Genomic DNA, 20,488 nt, shown 5'->3' with positions numbered 1-20,488 from the left:
GGGAGTAGGAGATGGAGAAGCAGGCTTCCCGGTGAGCAGGGAGCCCGGTGTGGGGCTCAATCCCAGGACCCTGGGATCATGACCTGAGCTGAAGGCAGTTGCTTAACGACTGAGCCACCCAGGCGCCCCTAAAGAAATAAAATCTTTAAAAAAAAAAGAAAAGAAAAGAAAAAGAAACTCTTCCTTCTCCCTGTAGGGAAAGCCAGAAGTGGTGCTCCAAATTCATTCATATCCAGCAGCCAAGACTGTGTCCTATGCTTTAACACCTGTGAACGATTTCAATTTTCCTATTTTTTACTTTTAAACTCTAAAACTTTGGTGCTTTCCTAAGGACCTGAAGATGCTGTTGCCAGTTACTAGTAGGGTTTTCCAACCCATAAATTGGCAGATTAAAACCATCCTTGGGGAACCATTACTGCCTAGTGTCTCTCTTTATGCTGGCGCTTGGAAAGTTCTTATGCTGATTAATTGACCTTTACAGTGGCTTAGCTGAGAACAGCAACTATAAGAGATGGAAACTGTTGAGGAAAGTGTTGTTAGTCCCACAGTTTATGTTGCCACAAAAGAGATGAGATGATTTTTTGCATATGTGCAGAAGGTATACTATTCATCCTTTTCCGTTGTAAAAATGTTCTTTCCAATTCAGTGTTGGTCTTGCTTGGTTCTTCTTTGTGCCTGTGCTTTTTGTTTGAGGACCATGTGTGCCCTGTATCTCGGAGCCCGTCACTGTGAAATCTGGGCTGAAGACACATACCTGTAACAAACGAGGATGCTGACGGTCATTGCCACGGTCATTCCTGAGATGAGAGACCTCAGCATGAGAGCATGTGTTATTCACACGGTTTCTTCATGACAAGTTCTACATTTCTAGCAATTTTTTGGCTATGCAGTTTTGTGCAAATGAAAAAATGACTGGGATGGAGCTATCTTTAAAATGCAAATCTGATCTCGTCACCTCCCTGCACAGTCTGGTCCCCACTTACCTAACTTCTCTACCTACTTCTTCAACCATCTCCTTTTAGTTAAAGGGCTTTGCTTGTACCTTCTCCTTTGCCTAGAATGTTCTCCCCATCCCTCTTCCCTGGTTACTAATTTTCTAACCATCTTGGCAATCTCCGTTCAAGCTTACCTTTGTCACAGAAGCTGTCTGGACCTTCATGACTAACTCCTAGGTCTTATCTCTTGTAAACTCTTACCAAATCATATATTTTTCTCTTGCTAGTTGTAGTTCCATCTGTGCGATTACTTTATGATCTTTCACTAGACTGCAAGCTCCACGAGGACAGAGAGCATGACCATTTTGACCATTTGCCCATTGTGTTCCCCATCCAGTTCATTGCTGATACAGGGCAGGTACTCAGTAAATGTTGAAGGAAGGAATGAAGGTCCCACATTCCACACTGGGATGAAACAGCATTCTGCTTTTCAAAAAATCAGTATATGAAGAAACAACATTTCAAGCAAAAAAGGGAGGAGCCCTGAGCATGTTGCCCCTCCTCGCTGTCCAGTAGAAGATGAAGTATCCTCTTCCCAAAGTCAAAGAGCTCCACAAGGGCAGGGTCCTTATTTTTTCCTTCAAAGACAAAAATGTTGATTTTGTTTGGTTTGGGGCTTTCAGTGGGTTTATTTAAGCAACTGACGTATGAAAAGCAACTGAAGAAGTATAACCTCATCCAAGGCAGCTAAAGCTTACTAGTTTTAAAAAGCTTAGGCTCTGGGGCCAAATGAAAGAGACTGAACCACTCCCTAGCTGTGTGACCTTAGGCAAGTTACTCAGCCTCTCTTGGCCTCAATTTCCTGATACTACTCACTTCATAAGTTGCTTTCAAGTTAAGATTAAGGAATACGTGTAAGGCATTTAGAACATGCCTGGCACATAGCAGGTGCTCAGTCCACATTAGCTATATTATTCACCCCAGGTTGAATAGCCAATGTTTTTTTAAGCAAACCGTTATGCGCCAAGCCCTGTGCTCATATTGGGAATGGGTTAGGTAGGTGAGGAGACAGAGCTCCTGCCCATAGGGAGAGCACAATTCATTCTTTGGTTCACTCTCTGGAGAGAGGGAATGGGAGGGATATTTATTGCCCACTCCTTAAGACTTGGCCTGAACAACATAATATGTGTAAAGTGCTTGAAGATGCTTGGAAGCAAGGCAGAGAATAATCTTCATCATAAAAGGTGTTGAGAATTTTTCATATTTGAACTTTATCCACTGCATTCTCTCCGGTTGCTTTTTCTGTTCTTCATGAGTCTGGAGCAACCCACGTTGCCGGTGAACTTCACTCTTGCGAAGTAGTTCTAAGTGAATGCAGAGTGCCGTTTAGATGGTCTTTCATGCCCAGTAATAATGGCTCACAGAGTAACATTGATATTAAGAGCTCAGAGAAGTTAAGTAACTTACCCAAGGTCGCACAGTTAATTAATAAGCCCAGTATAAGAGCTGTGCTTTAGACCCAGGTCTGCCTGCCTCTTAACCGTGTCTTCCTCACAGGTCTCTGGGAGTCCTCCAGGTAATCCATGATTAGGCTCCTTGTATAGGGAAGGCTGGAAGAGCACCAGGCAGTGTTTGCACACTGCTATTCTTTGCTATCTCTTTGAATGAGAGGAGACAGATTTCAGGAGCCCTTGTGTTGACTCAAGGCCGCTGTGGGAGGGGATGGGAGGTGGGTCGGCTAATAAAGACTTAGGGTTGAAGGAGACATTGGAGAGCATCTTTAACTCCTCCTAGAGCCCCTGTGTCCATGTCCTGGTCCTCCAGAGAGAAGACCAAACCCAAGAGAGCCAGGGCCAAACCCTAGGCTCCGGGATTTTCCTTTCCTACCAGCAGGTTTCTGGAGGAACTTACCTTGGGACTCCCCATCTCACGTACCCTCCTGCTCCTCCATTTCTTCCTTGCTAAAGGTGCATGAGCCCACTTCTTGTCTTCCTTAACCACCCACCCTCTTTCCTTCCTCCTGTGGCAGAGAACGACAGTTTCCATCACCAAGACCATCCCAGGCAGCCTGCAAACTCTGTCGGGGGGCAGGGGAAGGAGAACAGGGGTCAAGATCTACTGGGTAGAAAGTGTTTGAGGAACACTGGATTAAATGATGCTTCTAGAGTTCGGCTCTCCCTAGGAAGGTGGAGGCAGAGCAGGAAAAAAGAGCGGGGTCCTGTTTAGACCAGGCTTCCTGTGCCGGGGGATAGAAAAGCCAAAAGAAAAGCTGACACCAGTAGGTCATGAGGATACCACTTGTTTAGATTTCAAATGCGTTCCGTTCCATGCCACACTTAGGACCAGTTGGCTGCCTTGTGTTCAGAGCCTGGACCTCATCTGGCGAATTTTCCCGAGGCAGAAGTGTCACTGGATTCTTTCATGTGTTGGAGTTGTAGGCAGCACAGCCCCTTTTAGAAACTATGTGGACACTTTGAATTGTGGTCTTGCGAGCCAGTGCCAGAAGAATGGCATTTTGGGGCCTGGTAAACTTGGGAGAAACTTTTTGATGTCCTTATGAAAGCAGCATTTTGCTCTGAAGTCAGGGAGGGTGTGTTCTAGCAAAAGAAGCGAGCCCAGATCTGCCTTCTCCTCGTGCACCAGGCCTCCGAGGAGACCTCCGACTGGACACCCCCCACCCCCCGCCTCCATTGTGCTTACGGTGGACGTGGGAAGAGGCAGAGGTGGGAAGAACTCTGTTGGCGATGTTGTGAAACCCTCGCTGTCAGAGCTTTCCAATGCCTTTCCCATGTTTCCTTCTTCTCAAACCCCTTTACACAAGGCCATAAGGCTCTTATCTTAAAGACCAGGAAATGCCTGAGCCTCTGGTGGCAGAGACCTGCACTGAGCCCGGGATCTGGTCTTTAGCTGTGCCCTGTCCCTGTGACGTCAGGCACCTGAACGGTCTCTACCCAGCCTTAGCCCTGTGGCCGGTTGCCTGAGTGCCTTGTTTATACCCTTGGCCAAGTAGACAGTGTAGTGTAGAGCAAGGCCGGGAGAGGAGGAACTGACCGTGTGACTTAAGTTTCCACTGGCAGGCATCCGCCCGGATGTATGCTGTGGGCAGGGTCAGCCTGAATAGCCGCAAATACAATACTGTGGTTTTAGTTTCTCTGCTGAGCAGGGTTTTTTTGTTTTTGGATGTTTTTTTTTTTTCCTTCTTAACCCCGAGCTTCTTGAGGATGGGGACAATGTCTTATTCATCTTTGTATCCCACATACCCAACACAGTGCTTGGCACAAAGACAGTGTGTCCAGTAAATGGATGTGTTACTTGTTTAGAATAAACGTTGAAAGCCACATGGAGCACCTGAGACTTAGAGGTCTCAGCATATGTGTGGTGGGGTCCACAGTACATGTGGGGCTGAAGTTCAGGTTGGCTGGTGGGGGTCTCTCATATCTTAAATGTGAAATGTCAAAAAACCGTCTTCACTCCATCCCCATCCACCAGGGCTGTGAATAGAATTTGGCACACTTCGGGGTTGTTACTCAGCAGTGCCCTTTCTGGAACTGTCCTTGACAAGGCACAGTGTGAATCCTAGGTCCAGTCAAGATCATTAAGAGATCATTTGATAAGCAAAAAATTATCTAGCACATTGAAACTGGATGAGGTCAGCTGGGCAGGAACCCCTTTTCTTTTTTTTTTTTTAATTTTTTTTTTTTTATTTGCGAGAGAGAGAATGAGAGAGAGCATGAGAGGGAGGAAGGTCAGAGGGAGAAGCAGACTCCCTGCTGAGCAGGGAGCCCGATGCGGGACTCGATCCCGGGACTCCAGGACCATGCATGACCTGAGCCGAAGGCAGTTGCTTAACCAACTGAGCCACTCAGGTGCCCGGTAACCCCTTTTCTTAAGAGTGAAGAATTTTAGTGGCAAGTTAACTTGGCCCTCTTTGGAATCACCCTGTAATTAACCTTGAACAGTGTGTGTTTTGAAGGACGGAATGACTGGACTCAATGCTGATCCTAGAATATGTACTGCATTAATTGGTTCCAGGAACTTTCACAGAAAAGCCGGTTTTATTTAAAAAGTACTGCTAATTACACGAGAACCATCATCTTTTTACCAGCTGAGTGTAACACCGGAACATGAAGTGTTTCTGCTTGGACATAAAGAAAGTGGGGCATCCGTTTCCTTTCTGAGGAAAACTTCGCTCTTTACCAGTTGGCTTTGTGTGCCGAATCCTCTTCCCCCTTTCATAAACCTTTGTTTTTTTCTTCAGTCTGCTGCTGTTGTGGGTTCTAATTTTTTTTTTCTTCACGGAATAAACATTGATCTAGACTGTCTTGGTGGAGGGTGGGCAGACAACCAGGAAGAAGGGGATGAGAAGAAAAGTGGCATTTAAAAGCTGTAATTTCAGGGCACCTGGGTGGCTCAGTTGGTTAAGCGACTGCCTTCAGCTCAGGTCATGATCCTGGAGTCCCAGGATCGAGTCCCACATCGCGCTCCCTGCTCAGCAGGGAGTCTGCTTCTCCCTCTGCCCCTCCCCCCTCTCATGTGCTCTCTCTCATTCTCTCTCTCTCAAATAAATAAATAAAATCTTTAAAAGCTGTAATTTCATATGCCAAATTTTTTTTTTTCTTTTTTAGGATAAGGAAACCTGTGTGGGTACCAACAATCAAAGCTACATCTGTGACACAGGACACTGCTGTGGACAGTCTCAGTGCTGCAACTACTACTATGAACTCTGGTGTAAGTCCTTGCCCTCCGGGGGGTCGCTGGCACCCCAGGGTCCTCCTGGTTACTGTCTCCGCCCGTTGGGAAGCAGTGGGCTGGGCACCTTTTCTCATTCTCCCGGGGCAGTGTTGTGAGTAGAATCTGTTGCTGGGTTCCAGAAGCACGTCCTCTGTAGAGGAGGAGTGGTCTGGTGCTCTTCAGGCACCAAGGGCTGACGACTAGAGAATAAGGTCTGAGCCTTCTGAAGAGGCCGTGGTTACCAGGTCTGCTGAGGAAGCTCCCACCTGGGCTTCTCTCTGATGCCCCCTCTAGTATGTGCTGAGCAGTGACAACTCACATCCTTCTGTGGCCCGCCGGACACCCAGGCTTTGCTGTCTTTGCAAAGAGAGGTTACAGCAGCCACGCCGCTGTGAATGCCAGGCTAGGCTTTGTGGATAGCTGTAATGCCGTTTTCTTGTGAAAACCTTAATGGCTTCCAGAATTCCCCACAGAGCATCAAGGAGCTGCCTCTGTGTCTGGTCCCTGTCAAAGGGATCGCCTTCCCCTAGGCCCCTGCTCATGGAGCCCTCCCAGAGCGAGGGAGTCTAGAGGTTTAGCCCCCCCTGTTTCTTTCCCAGTTCTCAAGCTGAAATGTCTGGAGGCTTGCTTCTCTGGTCCATCTCCCCTGTTAACTCTCAGCTAATTGCTGCGTGGAAACAGTCCTCATCTCGCCACTGGTTTGATTGAGGCCATGAACTTGTACCTTCAGACTTGCACAAGGGTGGTGACATTGGCACAATCTTCAGGGACCTAGCCAGGTTCAAGGGTTTCACTAACACGCTTTGCACTTCAGTCTTCTCGAAGCTCTGATGAGACACTACAGGATGCTGCTGGACAAAGAACGGGAGGACAGGAGAGTCCTTAGGGCAGAGAGTCCCCAGGTGACCAGCAGCACGCTGGTTCACAACTGTCTGTAGAGAGGAGAAATGGTAGCCTGTTTCCCCAGATAGTTCTAAGCCCCCATCACTCCCTCCATTTGGAAACAAACTAGGCTGGTTTGTCAAAGCAGGCCTTTCCTGCCCCCGTCACCCTTGTCCTTTCTCCCCTTCTCTGATCTCCCCACTCCCCCCGCATTGGTGATGTGGTCAGAAGGCAGCTAGAAGGGCTATTGTTTGGTACTGAAAGGAAATTACTCTTGGCTGGGCAGTCTCTCCCTCTAAATGTAAATGTATCTTGTAGCCAGTGGGAGTGGTTCCTCCAAACAGGACCTCTCCTCACTCTTATCCTTCCCTTTCGAGGACTGAGGACTGGCTCGTCTGCTGTTCTGAGGAATCCCAGGGGCAGCCAAGTGCACAGTCCCTTCGTAAGGAGAGGACAGGGCTTGGGGTGTCTGCACCAGTCCTCTGCGAATATAAGCAATAGCAAAGGAGGACCCAGGATTGTTGCTATTTTAGAAGGGATGGGGTGGAGGGACTTACTAGAGAACACAAAGTGCCAAGCAGGTGAACAAACTGTGTTTAAATGTTTTAAAATGCAGATAACAACAGGGCTCCAATTCTCCCTCCCACCCCTTGTTAATACAAAAGTCCAAGCTGGGCTGCCAAAAAGCCACAGAGCTGCGGTTGGTTTTTCCGGGGCCCGGCCCAGGTGGCATCAGTTGTGGAGAGACATGGGGTTGCGGATGGTCTCGTCTCAGATTGACAGAGCCTCCTGGGCTTTTGGCAGAGCAGGCCCAGTAGCCACCAGAATTGGGTCACTGTCGCCGGGGCGGGGGGTAGGGGGTGGGGCAGTGGGGACAGGGAGACCCAGATGGCAGGGAGGTGGCCTGGGAACCAGGCACTTCACCCCAAGGGCTTAAAGAAAGCCAGAGGAGGAGCTGCTGAGTGGCTGATTATCTCTCCAGTTATGGTCAGTGACCAGAATGTGGATGGGAAGAAAAGACTCACCATTCTATGAGTTACCCCATGCTTTCCAAGTTCTGGAGGGATGGAGATTGTCAAAGCAAAACTGTCCTCATTGGTGCCCAGAAATGGCTTCTTGGTCAGGAGGTGCCCAGCGAGTGTTCCACCCCCCTCAGAATTCTTGCGTTTTCCTCCTTATCAGGGTCCTGGCCTCCGCCTGATGTGTGGATAGGAGGGAAGATGAGTGTTGGGATGAGCCCCTTCAGTTCTTAATCAAAACTGCATTTTTGGTCACTTTGAATCCTGTTCCCTCTAATTGTCTCTAAACTTTTCCTGACATGTGAAAATAATGGGCTTTGTGCTATTCTTTTTGTCTCTTTCCTTTGGAAGGAAAGAAGTTTCAGCCAGAAAATTCTTGGCAGAGTTTCTGTCAGACAGAGTACCTCTTTAACCATAGTTGCCTATGGAGAAGGCCTCAGGGGAAAAAAGCAGAAAATGCCATTTCCACCAACCTGTTCACGTCTATGGAGCTGAGTCTTCCTGTGGGCTGAAGACTGTTTCTCTCTCTCTCTCACAAACACACACACACACACACCACTTACAGACTCCTTTTCTCCATGTCTTTTCAGTCATAACTGATGCAGTAGTCATCACTGGGCCTGCGTCAGACGAGAAGCAAAGGTCCTGTTTTACCACTGAGGCTGTCAGAGCTGGTCATCATCATTACTATTATCCCATGCGTTTTCATGGCCCTTGTACTTTAATTCATTATTCAGTCATTTATTCATTCAGTAAACCCTTAATCCAGTGGTTCTCAAAATTTGGCAAGCCTCCGAATTTCTGGAGGGCTTATTAAAACATGGATCTCTGAACCCTACTCCCAGTTTTTTATTCAATAGGTCTGAGGTCGACCTGAGAATTTGCAGTTGTGACAAACTCCTACTTGAGGCTGAGACTCTTCTGGGTTAGTAACTGTAGGGAGACATAATCCTTGCCGTCAACAGGGAATCTCCTAGCAGAGAGAGGAGATAAGACAAGATGCCCCACTGGTGAGACAAAGTAGAGAGTGGAATGTATGTGCCAGAACTTTGGCTAGGCAGGGTTCAGACAGGCTACATGGAAGAGGTGGCATTTGAAGTGGGCCCTAAAGGGTGGATAGGATTTAAACACAGGAAGAAGGGTGAAATGGTTTCTCAGGCAGGCGAATGCCATAGGCCAGGGCCCCATGGGAAAGAACAGAGTATGCATGACGTTGTTGACCTTTCCCCAGGGGCTGTGGGGCGTGTCTGGGAAGGAATTGGAGATGAGGGTGCTAATGTGCTTGGAACTCTGCTACATGTGAGACGCCGAGGAAGATCTTCATGCACATAGTCTCCTTTCTCCCCAAGAACAAACCTGCGAGGTATATATATCACCCCCATGTGTCAGGACCCGGAGTGTGAAGGAACTGTTCAGCTGGATGCAGCTGACTGGTAGGGTCAGTGTGCCTCACTCCAAAGCAACCCCCTCCAGAACTCTGTGTGCCGGACTGGAGGGGTGATGGGCCCCAGTTGTGGAGGGTCTCTGTTGTGCATGTTTAATTTCCATCTGAGGATGCCCTTCATGGAACAGGCAGAGCAAAGAAGAAAACCAAAACCGAGAGAGGCTACCAATATGCTTAAGGCCAAAGATCCTGAACCTGGATCTCCCGATTGTCATCCCAGGACTCTTTCCACTCACCATGCTACATTGTCCAGGGAGAGGTCAGAGCTGGGAATTTCTGCTCCTGAGATAATTTGAGGGACCTTCAGTCGGGCATCAGTTTTCCCTTGTTTGGGCTTTAGTTGGGGAGAAGGGAGTGTTTCTGGGCAGTGGAATTCCCCTGAGGTGACATGAAACAGACTATGACCAAATTCATTTAAGACTGCCCAGCTTGTTTCTCACCTCTTTTTCTTTTTAGTTTATCTTAAGATGTCCATTGTTGAACTTCTCACAATGGAAGCCCGGAGTATTTGCCACCCTTAGCAGAGTAGAGAGTGGAAGCTGGGGCCTTCTTCTAAGCCGAGATTGGACCCCTGCTCCTAGAGGTCCAGGCTTCTGGACAAAGACAGGTTGATTAGTAGCACTCGGGCTGGTTTTCCAATGAATTTAGCCAAGAACAGAACCTAGAAACAGACTTTGGACTTGTTCCTCACCCTTGCTTTTTTATGGAGTACTTTTGGGGGGAATTAAAAGAGAAATGGAAAGAAAACCCTTCCCATCTGTTGTCACACCTGTAACAACGATGGTAATAACAATCTAGAGAACTTATTATATGCCAGGCCTGGTTCTGAGTATTAACTCGTTTAGTCCTCACAACGACTAGTAAGGTAGGTCATTATTCTCCCCATTTTACAGATGAGGGCAAAATGACCAAGATCACAAAGCTAGGCAGTGGTTTTGTGAGCTGTGATTTAAACCCAGGTCACTGCCTCTTCTCTTTGGTAACTACAGTCGTGCTTCTACGAAACTTGTCCAGTCTTTGAGATGAACTTGTAAGCCTTCCGAGGTCTTCTTTGCCCAAATTCAGGCCTTTTCCATAGTGGCTATGGTAGGAGCTCCTGCTGAGAGCTACAAGTGGCCAGGGAGGTCACCTGCCATCCTGTGGGGTAGAAGGAGAGCTAATTTACAGTGTGCTTTGGCTTCCTAATGAGGAATTTCCTGCCCATTTGGGGAGTGGTATTTTCCCAAGTTTATAGTGAGCTCGGGGCACATGACTCAGTTCCTACATTGGACTGTGATTGTTTTTCAAAACATGTTTTCTGTTTTGCTTAGCATGACAAATGCTCCCCACCATGAGGTCACAATTTTCAAAGTTGTCATTGGGGAATGTAATCTCTGGGTAGGTGTGTGTTTGGGGAGGAGGGCGTGCTTTTGTGTGTCTCTTTCATTAGGTTTTTCTTTTTTAAACTTAGTTCCTTTTTGGTGAGATCTAATGAAAAGATCAAAAGTTTGTACAACTCCATAGGGACTAGTCTGGGTATTCTTCCTTTTAAACTTGGTGGGACATTACTTTGACTAAAATGGCTCCCAAGAGAGTCCATTTTGTGAGGGCCAGACAGGAATGCCTTCTGCCTTCTCACATTAACTCCATCAAGTGGGACCCGCTCATTAAGGGTCTTTTCTGGGCCTGTGCTAACACTCCATCTTGCCACTAGACCCATTCTGCTTCCAAGTTAGTTTTCTGTCAGTTTTGATCCACACAAATAATCTTTTGTCATACTGTATTAGAAATGAAGAAATTACGGACACCTGGGTGGCTCAGTGGGTTAAGTGTCTGCCTTCGGCTCAGGTCATCACCTCAGGGTCCTGGGATCAAGTCCCACATCAGGCTCCTTGCTCAGCGGCACTCTTTCTCTCTGACAAATGAATAGAATCTTAAAAAAAAAAAAAAGAAAGAAAGAAATGAAGAAATTAGGGGCACCTGACTGGCTCAGTTGGAAGAGCATGTGACCCTTGATCGAAGGGTCATGAGTTTGAGCCCCAGTTTGGGTGTAGAGGTTAGATTATATAAATAAATAAATGAAAACTTAAAAAGAAATGAAGAAATTAGAACTCAGTTTGAGACCTAGATAAATATAACATCATACAACTGGTACATAGTAGGGAGAGTTTTTCTACCCATAGTACTACGTTAAAAGAAGTAGGGTGGTGGAATTTTGATGAACATGTGAGTTGTTTGGTGCTCTCTTAGATATGACTAAGGCAGTTTTGGCAAGGGTGTGTGTTCCAGTTGATTCATTTCTTCCCCCAGTCTCCTTCTGCCCTGCCTAGTTTTTCCTTTAAAATTAAAAAAAAAAAAGCTCTCTTTTTCTATTATACTTCCAGTTCAGTGGATCACAGCCTTTTTTTCTGGATCAAGGATTCCCTTAAGAATCTGATGGACGCTTCAATCCTTTTCCCCAGAAAAGCCTATAAAGATGCTGTGTCAGTCAGGATAGGCTATAGGTCATGCTTAGTAACAAAAAAGTCCAACCTAGTGGCCTACAACAGCATGTTTACTTCTCACACTATATGTCCATCGCAGGTTGGTTGGGAGCTTGGTTCCCACTTCTTCATCCTGAGGCCAGACTTATTCTGAAGTCACTGTCTGGAATGTTACTGTCATGGCAGGAGGAGGACTAAAGGAAGGAAGGTCTTACGTATAACAAGAGATGTCCTGACCTCTAAGTGACAGAATTCACTTCCAACACTTGTTCATTAGTTAGAACCAGTCCCCAAGCCTTGCCCAATCATAAGGGGGCCATGAAGTTCCAGAAATATGTGGCCAACATGAAAACCAGTACCTGAGATTTTTCTTATTAAAAGCGTATGTTAAAAAAATAAAGTCCTGCCTGACTGTCTCAGTCGGGAGAGCAATGGGACTCTCGATCCCTGGGTTGTGAGTTTCAGCCCCACGTTGGGGGTAGAGTTTACTTAAAAACAAGAAAAACAAACAAACAACAACAACAACACATTAAAAAAAGAAAAGAAAATCATGTTATAAAATAAGAAATATTGCCCCTAGATCATTCATACTGCAGCATAAAGGTTAAAAGTTGGTTTACCTTTAGGTAAGAAACTACTGACAAAATGACTTGGGAGGTGAAAACTAGTCGAGTCAGATGCAATTATCTCATGCGAGAATGTGCTTTTAGAATTAGAACACAACACAGAAGTACAAAGGATTGTGAGATTATGCTGGGCAAGTGAGAGAAAGGCAGTAATGTGGAAGAGTGGCTAGTCCAGAACCGCTTAGACAGGACTCTCAAATACGTCTGGAGCCGGGCCCCTGAGCAGAATGCAGTGTGCTTATCTGTGCTGCCTGCCTCGCCAACACAGCCCCCCGCCCCCCAGGAGGCTGGCACTGAGGATTTTACAGGACAGCATCAGGGAGCCACTTCGCTCCCAGAGCTCCTTTCTGGCCTCATACCACTTCTGAAGGCTCCTGTGACAGTATTTATCTGGTCTTCAGTCAGCCAGCAGCCGTAGGGGAGAAATGTAAGTGGAATTAAGCAAACGTCCGCAGTGAATCTGGGAAGGACCACAGGGAGACTTCTGACTTCAACTTATGTGTAGGTTCTTTGGGCAGATCTTATTATTTATTTTTTTCAAGATACTATTAAGTCGCCTCCGCACCCTCCGTGGGTCTCAAACCCACAACCCTGAGATCTAGTGTCTGCCAGGGGATAAAGGGACGAAATCCTCAGCCCACTGTCCTCCGCCTCTTCTCTTGTTGCCAGGCCTCAGCAGAAGGTTCCACTGCACACTGACATGGGCTGAAAGCCGTCAGGAGCCATCCAGTGGTGTTGCCAGCCCCCGAGGGCCAGGCGGCTGTCTTGTCATCCCATCTCACTCTGGAGAGGTGGCTTTGTGGGGAGATGCAGCAGGGTCACCCCTGGGGGACAGAAAGAGCCATTGTCTGAGGCCACACCCTAAATGTCAGTACGATCTTTTAGAATATTATATCCTGGCACGAATAGAAAACAAAAATCAGAGGTTTATTCATATTGGGTCTGTGTGGGGGAAAGGTGGTTTTGTTTTTTTAGGTAGGTTTTACACCCAGTGTGGGGCTTGAAGTCATAGCCCCAAGATCAAGAGTCGCATGCTCTACCGACCGAGCCAGCCAGGCGCCCTGGGGCTTTTTTTTTTTTTTTTTTTTAAACTATCTTAGGGCGCCTGGGTGGCTCAGTTGGTTAAGCGACTGCCTTCGGCTCAGGTCATGATCCTGGAGTCCCTGGATCGAGTCCCGCATCGGGCTCCCTGCTTGGCAGGGAGTCTGCTTCTCCCTCTGACCCTTCCCCCTCTCATGTGCTCTCTCTCATTCTCTCTCAAATAAATAAATAAAATCTTTAAAAAAAAAATATCTTAACTCATTCTGACAAGAGACACGTGGAAATACTTAGATTCTAAACACAAATTTATAATTGCAAAGTAGGTAATAAAAAATACATGTAGCATTGGTAATGGGAAAAAATTGAAGTTATTCAGGAATAGAGAACAAATGAACAATCATCTTTTCTCACTTAATAACAACTCACTTTAAAATTATTCCTCAGATAAGTTTTTCATTGAGAAAAAAGTATTCTTTTTTTTAAAGCAAAATTGCTCATTGATTTAAAAAAAATTGTAAAGGATTTTCTGCTTACAACTGAAGATTGGAGAGGGGGTCTTCTGTTGGGGTTTGTCAAGATTCTCTGAGTATGATCCAAGAACATAGTGGGAAATGAGAAGAATAATCTGCCTGGAGAAGAGAGGGCTATAGGCCTTCTCCCCTGTTCCCTTACCTACCCCTCTCTGGAGCAAGAAGGAAGAAGGGGAGGCTGCTAATGGCCCTGAGTCTAATGAAATCACAGGCCAAAGGGAGGTGGGAGTGTTATTTGCAACTGTAGGAGATGGAATTGTACCAGATTATATCAAGAGCAGAGGAAGTCATTTACACTCTCTAGAGAAGAGATGGACCTGAGGCAATTAGAATTTTTCCCCCTGTAACTTTAGTGACTCTTGTATTATACCAGTGTACATGATAGAGAAGAGCCCATGATCTTTTTGGTGAACATGATAGAGAAGAGCCCATGATCTTTTTGGTGATATCAAGAGAACCCTAAGAATTCCCTTATCAGGCGGCCCCTCTGCGGCCCCTTGCATTTGCTGATCTGCTGGGATTTTGAGGGGCCCTTTGCTTTTGGTGAGCAGCCTGGTGTAGCAGCAGGAAGTGAGGCTGGGAACCAGCCTTAAGGCCTTGAGCAGGGCTTGGGGGTGGGGGTGGGAGATGGGTAACAAGAAAGCTGGAAGCATTTTTCTCAGAGATCCCTTAAGAGAGGATGAGGACGCTGTCCTAAAAGGTGAGCATATTTAATGCCCGTCAAACCCGAAACATAGCACCAGTGGTGCTGGAGAGGGGCCTCCTGCCCTCTCCATCCCATCTTTCACTCTGGCACAAACACTGACAGAAACTGAACACGGGTTCCAAATGTGAATTCACCAGGTGAGGCCTGAGAGCGCTGGCTTCGACCAGGTGGGCACTGTCTGGGGACCCCCTGTTGGGAAGGCTGCCCCTCTAGCTGGTGTTCACCGTGCATGTGTGCCTCTCTGCCTTGCCTCCCTGGCCGCAGGGTTCTGGCTGGTGTGGACCATCATCATCATCCTGAGCTGCTGCTGTGTGTGCCACCACCGCCGAGCCAAGCATCGCCTTCAGGCCCAGCAGCGGCAGCATGAAATCAACCTGATCGCCTACCGAGAAGCCCACAATTACTCAGCGCTGCCATTTTATTTCAGTACGTACACCCTAAGCCACCAAACCCCACCCTCGGGAGCCCAGGACCCAGACTGTAGGCCCCTGGGGGCCCCCTTGCCCAGCATAGTGCAGAATCTCACAGGTATGGGGATAAGGGGGCACTCACCTTTAGCAGAGAGGAGCAGGTGCTGTGGATGCAGCGCCCTAGAGCCCCTGGGCCATTCCAGACCCACACTGACTGGGTTCTGACCGGGTGTCTGATCCTTTAGCAGATGATTTTCTTAAGGCAGGTAGTCAGAGGGTGTGTGATGTGCGTGAATCAGGATTTAGATGGCTGTGGCCTGAAATCCTCCCATTTTGCTTAGTGCCCTGTGATATCCTTGAGCAAAGGCTGCCACGAATGGGGCACGTGGGAGGGCACGTCGGGGGTAACACTGGGACGTTCTGAGAACCAAGAAATTTCACTGAAGGACATTCACCTGACTTCCTTGGGGGTTCCTTACCCATGACCCTCAAAGGGTCCCTGGAGGCCCAGCTTGTCCAAAGCCATTCTACAGTGTGTTCTACAGAATAAAGTGCTCACAGGTCTGGAATTCCCCATCTAGAAGGGTTAAGTGTTTAGCACAGTGCCTGGCATATAGTAAGTGCTCAATAAATGCTAGCAGTTATTGTTAAAACCAGACCATCTCTGCCTTGAGACATTCAGCACATTCAAAATCCAACTTACCTGGCACGTTGATAATAAGCCTTGGTCGGCAGGCCCCTCACCCTTCGCTGGTAACCCACCTGCTCCTGATCTGAGTCAGGAGGAGGTTCAGTTTGTCTTTCCAGACCACCTCCGGCCCCTCAGATTTCTAACCTCCCAGGAAAAGGCCCTTTTCATAGCCCATACATCTGGAAGGGTGGGAGGGTGGCAAGAAAAACGCGGTCAGGAAGTCTTAAATTAGGGTCCCTGACCCTGAGGCCTATGGGACGCAGACGGAGGACACAGTCTGAGCAAGAAACATGAGACTCGGGGGCATGTGGAAACAGATACGCTCTGGGCAGAAATGATCTCTTGGCCATCCCCCACATTTGCCTAACCCTCTGCCTTAACTCCAGACCAGCAGGAGTCCTGCCTGTGAAGCAGGTTCAGGGGCTCTCAGATTTCAAGAAGCCAGATTAGGTCACTCCCGGTCTGTCCCTCTTTTCCTCTGCAAAATTGCCGCGCCCCTCCGCCCTGCCCACAATCAAGAGCTGTAGCCGGCCCTCGGTGGGTATGCTGGGGGTGGGAAGAGGCATATGTTGAGTGCGAGCTTTGCAGTCTGTCCTAGAACAGTTGCCAGTGCGGTAATTTCTCCTCCCTGCCTCCCCGTTTTAGGGTTTTTGCCAAACTATTTACTACCTCCTTATGAGGAAGTGGTGAACCGACCTCCGACTCCTCCCCCACCGTACAGTGCCTTCCAGCTACAACAGCAGCTGCCTGCACAGTGTGGCCCCCCAGGCGGCAGCCCCCCAGGCGCCGGTCCCACCAGGGGCCCCCAGGGGGCACAGAGCAGTCCCTTGTCCGGGCCCAGCAGAAGCAGCACGCGACCCCCGAGCATCGCCGACCCTGAGCCCCCCGACGTACCCACCAGCCCAGCAGCCACCAAAGCCCCTGGAATGGAGCCCAGTGGCTCTGTGGCCGGCCTGGGGGAGCTGGCCCCTGGGGCCTTCCTGGACAAAGATTCCGACTGTAAGGAGGAGCTGCTGAGAGATTACGGCTCTGAGCAGGGCAGCGCCCTCCCCGATAGCAAAGACAAGACGCCTGGCAGACATCGCCGCTTCACGGGTGACTCGGGCATTGAGGTGTGCGTGTGCAATCGGGGCCACCATGACGACGACCTCAAAGAGTTCAACACGCTCATTGACGACGCTCTGGATGGGCCCCTGGACTTCTGTGACAGCTGCCACGTGCGGCCCCCCGGTGACGAGGAGGAAGGCCTCTGCCAGCCCTCTGAGGAGCGGGCCCGAGAGCCCGGGCACCCGCCCCCGCCGCGGCCCCCCGCGTGCCTGCTGCTGAACACCATCAACGAGCAGGACTCCCCGAACTCGCAGAGCGGCGGCTCCCCCAGCTAGAGCGGGCCCGGCCCGCGCCTCAGAACTTGGCAAAGCAACCAGGGCAGGGGAGCACCATGAGAGAAGCATTAAGTGACTTTCAGAGGAAGCGGTATAGCCGCTTCATTCTTCGCCCCCTCCCCGCCGGCCTGCATTTTCCTGCACCTCCAGGTACAGTTTGGGGAGTGGAGGCCTCTCCGCCCACGGGAGCACAGTGTCTCGGAGGGCCGACACATTGGCTCGTTCTGTGACTCATTCCTCATTACCCGGCCCTGTCCCCTTCTTCTCTTTTCAAGTCATATCTCACTGCCTGCTCGGGTCAGAGAGATGTGTGTTTCAGAAGCCCCCAAGGAGGGGGCTGAGACTGTGCCCTGAGGTGACCCTTGGTGGTGGAGTGGATTGGTGCTCTGGTGTTTGTTTAAGAGAACTTTGCTGTGTCTCAGTCCGGGAGAGGTGGCAGGTCTCAGCCCTGGGAGAAGAAGGAAGCCCACAGAGGCCCAGGGATTGTCAGCCCCTGCTGCCAAGGTCTGCAGAGCCAGAACTGGGCTAGTCCTGGGGGAGGATGAGAGCGGACAGGCAGTTATAAGGTTGGTAGAAGGCTTACTGCTCCCTCAGATTCCAGGTGATGAGGTCGATGTACCACTGTGCATCCCTGAGGGGCCCTTCCCAGCAGGTTCTGGCTGGCCACAGCCTGGTTCAGTATGGAACATTATGTCACCTTCTTTTTGGTTTTTCTTTAAACAAAAAACAACAGCAGCAACAGCAAAAGCAAGCTGAAAACAAGAACTTGACCAGCGGGCAGGCAAGAATTCTGTTCTGGAAAAGGGAAGTTTGTGCCTCTATCCCAAGTTGACCTTCAAAGAGCCTGGCTGCCGTTGAGCCGGGAGGAGATGTTTTGTGTGCAGGCTTGGGTGGGGGCTAGCTCTGGAACTTCTGTGGGAGCGCAGCAGAGCCTAAGCCATGGAGCTGCATCTGGTGCAGCTTGCTGCATCTCTGCCCTTCGGGCTGACCCTATAGGTGACCAGGGTCCTCCCCCACCCAAAACACAGTCTGCAGGCCTCCGTGCCTCACTGTTCCCGTAGGAACAAGGGAGGCTGCGGGTCCTAAGAAAGGGCAGCCCCATAGCCTGGCTTTTACACAGTATTTTCTCTTGATTCTGAATGAGTTCTTCTGTTGTGTTGTTTTTGTTTTTATTTTTAAACTGACCACTTGGAAAAAATGGCTTGGTTATCTGTGGCTTTCATGCCCTTCCCCTGCCTCTCCACAGCCCCCTTTTTGAGTGGGGTGACTAATTTTTGTAGCCTCCGTAAAGAGCCTGAGTGGCCCAGGTAGGAGGGCGAAGGCAGTGGTCCGGAAGGACCGCAGGATCCTTATTACTGTAGTTTGGCTTCAGATAACCAGTTGAGCTTTGACAGGAATAACCTGATGGAGAAAGCAAACAGCTAAAACTCACATTCCCTGTCCAGTGCTGTTCATATGAAGAGTTTGGTTCTTTTCCCACTCTTGAACGATGATATTCACATTAGTCATTGACGTTACAGTAAGAAAGGAAAAAAAAAATATATATATATATGTATGTACAAAAATAGACAAATCCAAGGCTGTGAGGTGAACGAGTGTCTGCATTCGGAGTCCACAAAACCAAAATCCATGTTGAACAAAGTGAAGTCTGTGTACAATGACTTTTTGGATAACCTGTGTGTGTCTGTGTGTCGTGTGTGAGCCCCCAGCCCTGTTTTCCTGTGAATATACTTTGAATGGCAGCCATTGTGCTCGTCAACCACACATTTGGAGCAGATATGGCCCCGCTCAAGGTAATTTATTTTACACATTTACTGTTTACTGAACAAATGTCTGACTGTGTACCCGGGTGTATCCAGCAGCATTGTCGATGGCAGCACCCCCCCCACCCCCCACGTCTGCCAGAGATAACTGTGCTCGGAGTGGAGGCTCTCCTCTACCCAGCCCTGCAATTTGCACATTGCTCCGTGGGCACTCGGAGGCCTGTGTTCTGTTCCCTGTAAGTGGAAACGTGCTCTGAACCTGTCTGCCTCCCTGGGCTCCTCCTGGCCCTCGGTATCAGCCCCCAGGGGGTGTTCAAAACCACTCGGCACAGAAGGCGAAGGTGGAACTTCAGACAGAAGCTTGATTGGATCTTCAGTGACACGCTTGGACTAGCTATGGCCCGGACGTTGGCCCTGCCCACCACGGCCAGGAGAGTTTGGCAGACACCGCAGTGCCATAGGGCTCGCCTCGCTCTGCCAGGGTCCAGTGCATGCACGCAAGCCCGTGTGCGGCCACAGCAGGCGGGAGTGCGTCAGCAGCCCTCTGATGCCTTTTCTTCCACCTTCTTAAAAAAATAAAAGTAAAGCAAATAAATAAATAAAATCCCAAACAACTCACTGAAGTCTCAAAGGAGATGAAGTTTTACCAAAATGAATCCTGCTTCAATTAACTGATCAAATGGATGAATTCTGGCCCTGTCAAGTTTCCTTCCCCGGCTGGAGTGGGGCACGGGCCCGCGCGTCAACTGTTGGGCTCACTGCAGCGACCTGCCCTACAGGCGTGAGAAGAAGCGAGGCCGCAGCTAGAGCCGGGCTTGATTCCAGCGGTCACGCAGTCTGGCCCCTGCCAGCTGGGCTCCCCTGCCAGTAGAGAGATGGAAATAGGGAGTTGAAGGACTCGATAGAAGGCCAGGGAGATCCGACTTGCCTCTGGTTTTCCAGGTGAACAGAGAAGGAAAGGGTTGGTCTGGCCGAGGGTTTGGTGCTACAGTCGGGAGATTTGCAAATGCTAACACATTCCTGTGTGAGGCACATCACCATTTGTCAGTTATTGTGAATACGTGTATTTTAAGCAATAAGATTCAGCTGGTCAGACTCTTCTGGGCAGCCTCGGTGACGCATTTCCTGTGCTGTGATTGTTCTGAAGACAGAGTGGCTCTATCCACTGTGAGAAGCCCAAATAAAAACAATCCCCAAAACGTGACTCTTCTTTTTTCTTGCAGCACCTTGTTCTTTTCTCCCCCCTCCTCCCTCAGACTTCAGGGGTCGTACCCCCAAGGTGGCTAACTGCAAACACTTCTCCCTCCTCCACACAGGCTTCGAGAAGGCACCCAGCAGTTGAGGGCAGGCCCCTGGCCTGAGCGGAGACCACAGGGCCAAGGGCGAGGTGGGTGATGCTCCTGCTGAGGCCACACATTGTCCTGAGTTTTCCCCAAACCCTCTCTCTGCTGAGGGTGTATTTCTGATGTTTGGAATGCTTTGTAAAATCCCACACAGGTTAAAATTGGACGCAAAAAAGCAGAAGCAAGTTCTGTTAGACACCTGGAAGCTAAAATGGCATTTGAAAGAAAGCAAGCACTCCGTGAGATCATTAATTTTTATTTAAAACAAAAAAAATTTTTTTTTTGAGAGGGAGTGAGCGAAAGAGCGTAAGTCAGGGGAAGAGGCAGGGAGAGAAACAGACTCCCTTGAGCAGGGAGCCCGATGTGGGACTCGATCCCAGGGTCCTGGGATCATGACCGGAGCCGAAGGCAGATGCTTAACTGACTGAGCCACCCAGGCACCCTCGTGAGATCTTTTAATGAGATGATAGAGGGGTGCCTGGCTGGCTCAGTCCACAGAGCATGGGACTCTTGATCTCAGGTT

At 49.0% G+C, this 20,488-nt stretch overlaps 1 protein-coding gene across 2 annotated transcripts in view; it reads left to right on the top strand.

The window, feature by feature from the left end:
- The window catches only part of WBP1L (WW domain binding protein 1 like), a 58,341-nt gene extending 38,520 nt beyond the window's left edge, over positions 1-19,821 (top strand). For both annotated transcript variants that reach the window (XM_081822854.1, XM_081822855.1), the window contains exons 2-4: positions 5,561-5,663; positions 14,641-14,802; positions 16,123-19,821. In XM_081822854.1, coding sequence (XP_081678980.1) covers positions 5,561-5,663; positions 14,641-14,802; positions 16,123-16,859 — 1,002 coding nt within the window. In that variant the 3' untranslated portion in view covers positions 16,860-19,821. The remainder of the gene's footprint in view (positions 1-5,560; positions 5,664-14,640; positions 14,803-16,122) is intronic.
- Positions 19,822-20,488: the final 667 nt, after the last annotated feature.

This window comes from Leptonychotes weddellii, chromosome 6, assembly GCF_054177405.1.
Source record: "Leptonychotes weddellii isolate Sample4059 chromosome 6, ASM5417740v2, whole genome shotgun sequence".
Taxonomy (NCBI): Eukaryota; Metazoa; Chordata; class Mammalia; order Carnivora; family Phocidae; genus Leptonychotes; species Leptonychotes weddellii.
The sequence above is the reverse complement of the archived record's forward strand: the minus strand, read 5'-3'. Positions and strand labels throughout refer to the sequence as shown.